The sequence below is a fragment of the Crocuta crocuta genome, unplaced genomic scaffold (genome assembly GCF_008692635.1).
Source record: "Crocuta crocuta isolate KB4526 unplaced genomic scaffold, BGI_CrCroc_1.0 scaffold466, whole genome shotgun sequence".
NCBI lineage: Eukaryota > Metazoa > Chordata > Mammalia > Carnivora > Hyaenidae > Crocuta > Crocuta crocuta.
In genome coordinates this window covers 8515148-8519717 of record NW_027529672.1, presented here as the reverse complement: position 1 = coordinate 8519717, position 4570 = coordinate 8515148, and the positions used below count along the sequence as shown (strand labels likewise).

At 59.5% G+C, this 4570-nt stretch overlaps 1 protein-coding gene across 1 annotated transcript in view; it reads right to left on the bottom strand.

Annotated features, from left to right (window-relative positions):
- Window positions 1–172: 172 nt before the first annotated feature.
- KNDC1 (kinase non-catalytic C-lobe domain containing 1) overlaps window positions 173–4570 on the bottom strand; it is a 60897-nt gene continuing 56499 nt past the window's right edge. Inside the window, 4 exon segments of the mRNA XM_077762924.1 lie at window positions 173–798; window positions 2155–2312; window positions 2972–3031; window positions 3117–3239. Coding sequence (XP_077619050.1) covers window positions 567–798; window positions 2155–2312; window positions 2972–3031; window positions 3117–3239 — 573 coding nt within the window. The 3' untranslated portion in view covers window positions 173–566.

Sequence of the window (4570 nt, the reverse complement as noted above, 5' to 3'; positions counted from 1 at the left end):
GACTCTGGCTGGGGTCTGGGCCGCTGGGAAGGAAGCCTCAGGGCCCCAGGGGAAGGTTTCGGACACCCCTGGAGCCTGTGATTGGCATGGGGGCCAGAGGTCAGTTTGGTCCTTGGTTGCTGGGCAGACATAAGCCAGACTCAAGAAAACAGTGCTCTGAGTCAGGGTGGGTGTGGGGTTTGGGGGGGTGGGGCCCCCGGAGAGCTGGCAGAGAGCGATTCATCTCTAAGAAGTATAAATGGGTACGTGGCTCCTGGGGAGTTTACTTAATCTATTTTTGTGTTAATTTTTAAATATAGTTTTAAACTAGCAGAAACCTCAAACTCCACCGGAGCCCCCATCCTCTCCCTCACCACAAGGCCCTTGAGCCTCCTCCCCCCAGAGCCCCCCAGGCACACACCCTGACGCCCCAGCTGAGCCCTGGCTCCCGCCCTGGGGGGTCCCTGGCCCCGAGCAGCGGGCGCTGGACTGCACGGACTCCCTGGGCCCGGGACAGCAAGCGGGTGGCTCTTCTCCACCCCAGTCCTGTCCTCGGTCTGGCACTCGCATCAGACCCGCTGTCCCCACTACTGGAACGTGGCTTTCATTCTCCGTAGCTTGTCCTGGATCTTGCGGGAGTGCTTTTCGCTGGTGATCTGGTGGAAGGAGGCCCTGTTGTCTGCCGCTAGTATGGAGATGTCGGCCCCGCTGAAGCGGGCGATTCTTTGCTTGAGGTAGGACTGCAGCTTGTGGTCGGGGGCAAACGTGTAGGGGTTCTCCTGGAACGCGTGGACCTGGCTCACCACCTTGGCGATGTTTCTGTGTTGGGGAGAAGAAGTGAACCGTTAGTTCGCCTGAGGCCGTGGCTTATCAATTCCCGGTGTGTCACCGGAAATGTCCAAACCAAACCTCTTCTGGTACAAACTCGGGTGAGTTTTCCGTATTTATTCTTAAGGCCAAACCTCGTTTCAGTACTCAGGCCTGTTTGTCTGCTCACACTCCCATCTGTCCCTCTGTCCATCTATCCGTCCATCCATCCACTTTTCATCCCACAAACATTCACTAAACATCTATGTTGGGTCTGGTCAGCAGTAAGGATTCCAACATGAGTCAACCCCAGTGTCAGCCCCTGAGGGCCCGCAGAGGACAAAGATGAGGAAGAGAGACGCAGGGTCCCTTAAGGGGTGGATTCAGGGGCCACTGGGCACACGTTTGGCCCTAACTCTGTGTTCAGGGACATCACGTGGAGGCTCAAGAGCCACAGTCGGGGAGTATTTACACCCTGGGGCTTGGCTGACACTGTGGCTCGTGGATCGGAGCCAGCTTCCCCGCAGAGCTGCAAGCTAAACAGAGGCCACACAGCCCTGGTGGGGAGGGGGTCATCCAGGAAAACTGGCTCTGGGCAGCGGGGAGGCTGTGGGCTCCACGGACACACCCTCCCGTTGTGACTGCAGATGGAGATGGCACGTCCAGGGTGGAGGACCGTGCTCTCGGATCCAGACGTGCAAGCGTTAAGAAGAGGCATCGTTAGATCTCGGCCCCCGTCCCTTCTGGATTGTGGCCTTCCCTCTAAGTGTCCATTTCCATTCTGCTGACACGGATTAATGTGCACTGTGGTGTCTCTTAAGCACTTTTTAAGTTGGTGACCAAAAGGAGGCCTTGCAAACAGCGGGTTGGAACCACTGGACTCCAAGGCCCCCGGACCGTGGCTGCTGAGGTCAGCCCTCGACCCGGAGTGCAGCTGGACCGTGGCCTGGCCAGCTTCCGCCTGACCGCCCACGTGGGCGATGCAGAGAAGAGATGGGAGGAGGGCAGAGTGGGTGCGAGGCTGCGGGGGTGCGGGCCCGCTGGAGAAGGGCTGGCCCGGTGCTGAGACCGGCAGGGGGGTCTCTGATGAGGCCTGGAGCTCCCAGGAGAGCGGGCTGGAGGCCGGGCTTCTCCCAGCACGCTTGCACCCCCCCAGGCGGAAATGGGCAACGGCCCTCTTCGGCTGGGGCCGCCATGGTGGCTTTCGCGAGCAGCCCCTAGTCTGTACCTCCCAGGGACGCTGGGCCCGCAGGGGTGCTGGGCAGGGGAGCCACGGCGCCGCAGGAGCAGGCTAGGACTGGCCACCAGGCCTGCGTAGAAAGCTCCAGGGCGAGGGGCCCGTGGCGTCGTGGGGAGCAAGCCCCTCACCTGAGCTTGCTCCACCTGTGGGCCCCGTTAGTCATGGTGAAGCCCCCCGTCTCCAGCTGCTGGATGTGCATGGCCAGGAGGCGCGCCGACGGCAGGGTGGGCTGGGCCCGGAAGCGCCGTCCTTCCATCAGACACAGGCTGTCGCTCTTCAGGAAGACCTGGGGGCCCAGCGGGGGGCATGGGCAGGGGGAGACAGGTGAGAGTCAGTCCAGGGCCCGCAGCTCGGCCAATCCCAGTTGGTGCCGACGTCCCCCACTCATGGGGGCTACACGGCACTAACTTATTTCCAGTCCAAACTGTGCCTGGGATGATCGGACGGGAGCCGGCGGTCCGGATGTCTGAGGCTCGCAGACACAGGGGACCCTGACACCCAGCAGAAAGCTGCACATGTGCCTCTATTGTTTCCTAACCTCCTCTCTGCCGGGCTCCAGAACACAGCCAGGTGACCCAGCTGCCCAAGTGAGGACGAAGCCCAGGCCGGCCGGCTTCAGGGACCTGTGTCTGGTGTCAACCGAGGACCCACAGCAGCCCCCCGCCCTGCAGGGAGTCAGGCCCCTCCAGTGGGGGAAATGCCCACCCACTATACCCTGGGCACCGGCCCCCTGCTCTCTGCCCAGCTGAGTGGCAGAGGCCCCGAGGGGAGATGGGCGAGACAGGGCTAGCTGGGCGGCTCCGTGCACGACTCTGAGGGGGCTGTGTGGCCTGGGGCCCCATGCAGGCTCTGCCTGGTGTGCGCTGCGGAGGTGCGAGGAATGCGTCGTTAGGGGAAGCCCCAGGTGGACAGAAGCTGCCGGAAGCTGAGGCACAGCACTAGTACCTCCACGGCTTTCAGCTCTTCCATGACTTCTGCTATCTTTGCAGGTAGAATTCTCCAGGCCTAAAATAAAAGCACGGTGAACCCCCGTGGCCTTGCGGGTGCCCACGCGCCCGCCTGTGGCCAGTGGCCCTGGGGGGTGACTCACAGGGGACTGCCTCACTGCGAGGTGCTCCAGGCCGCCCAGGATCTGCATGGCTGTCGCAAAGTTCCTTTGCTCATAGCAAGACTTCGCAATCAGCAAAAATTTGGACAGTAAATTCACCTGCAACTGAAACCAGAAAATGACACATTCAGTGTGTTCCTGTTGAAGATCAGCTGGTAGAGAGCATCTGGGGACCCCGCAGAGTCGCCCAGCACCAGGGCGCACGGGACAGGGGGCCCACCACCCGCCCGCGTGGGCTCAGGTCTCAGAGGGTGGCCGCGAGGGGCAAGGGGATGCTCATTACTCAGGGACACGAAGCGGAAGGGCACGTGCCCAGTGAGCACAGAGATGTGAAACGAAGTCCGCCTCACTTCTCCAGAGCAGACAGACCTTTGCTCTAAGAGTGAGACGGATGGGGGAGGGGGCAGGGCTTCAGGACCCGAAGGGCGCCCCCAGCTGGGGAAGACGGAGCCCGCGCATCTTCTCCCCTTCCGCCTGTGCGACTCCACTGCAGCACAGGCTTCAGGGCCTGACCAGGGGCTGGGTCCCACGGGACCCACTGCTCCTCTGTGGGTAGCCAGTCGGCAGCGCACATTCACCAGGTTTGATGGGAACACCCCGTGGGATTCTCATTCCTGACAACGTGCGCCGCTTTAGAGGCCTGAGGGCCTGGGCTCACGGACCCACAGATAGCACTTGAATTTCACACAGCTCCAGAGGCTTCTAGCGATTCTGGAGAATTCAGCTGACCTCTCTTTTCAGAGCCGCCTCACCTTGTGAACTGTCACCAGGGCCAGGGCCATCCTTCAGGTGGGAACAGTGCCTGCCTGTGGGTCCCAACCACATGCCTTTTCACTGGACTTGACCTTGTCTGTGGTGATTCTGATGCCATCGTAGGTCGCACCGATGGGCCCCTGGAGCTCATCCACCCTGATGGCCTCTAGCTGTCTGGCCTGAGTGCCTCTTAAAGAGTCTTGGAAAACATTTACTCGCTCATACTTAAGTTAACATGCCACTTTTTTCTTCATATATTTAAATAGACGCAAAATAGGGGTGCCTGGGTGGCTCAGTCAGTCATGTCCAACTCTTGAATTCAGCTCAGGTTTGTGGGATTGAGGCCCGTGTCAGACTCTGTGCTGACAACTCAGTCAGCTTGGGATTCTCTCTCTCCTCTCTCTACCTCTCCCCTGCTTGCACGTTCTCTCTCTCTCTCATAAATAACCATTTAAATAGATATAAAATATGTAATTTCCAGCACTTTCAGATAAACCTGTTCCGTCACATTTTTATTTAAAAAAATGTCAGTGGTAAAAAGTATAGAGTGGAAAATTTACCCTTGTAAGCGGCTCTCCTAATAGAGCTCAGCGGTGTTGGTGACACTCACTTCATTGTGTCACAGATCCGTAGAGCTCTCTTCTTGTAAACCTGAGGCTGCAACTGTCGAACAGCTGCCCCCC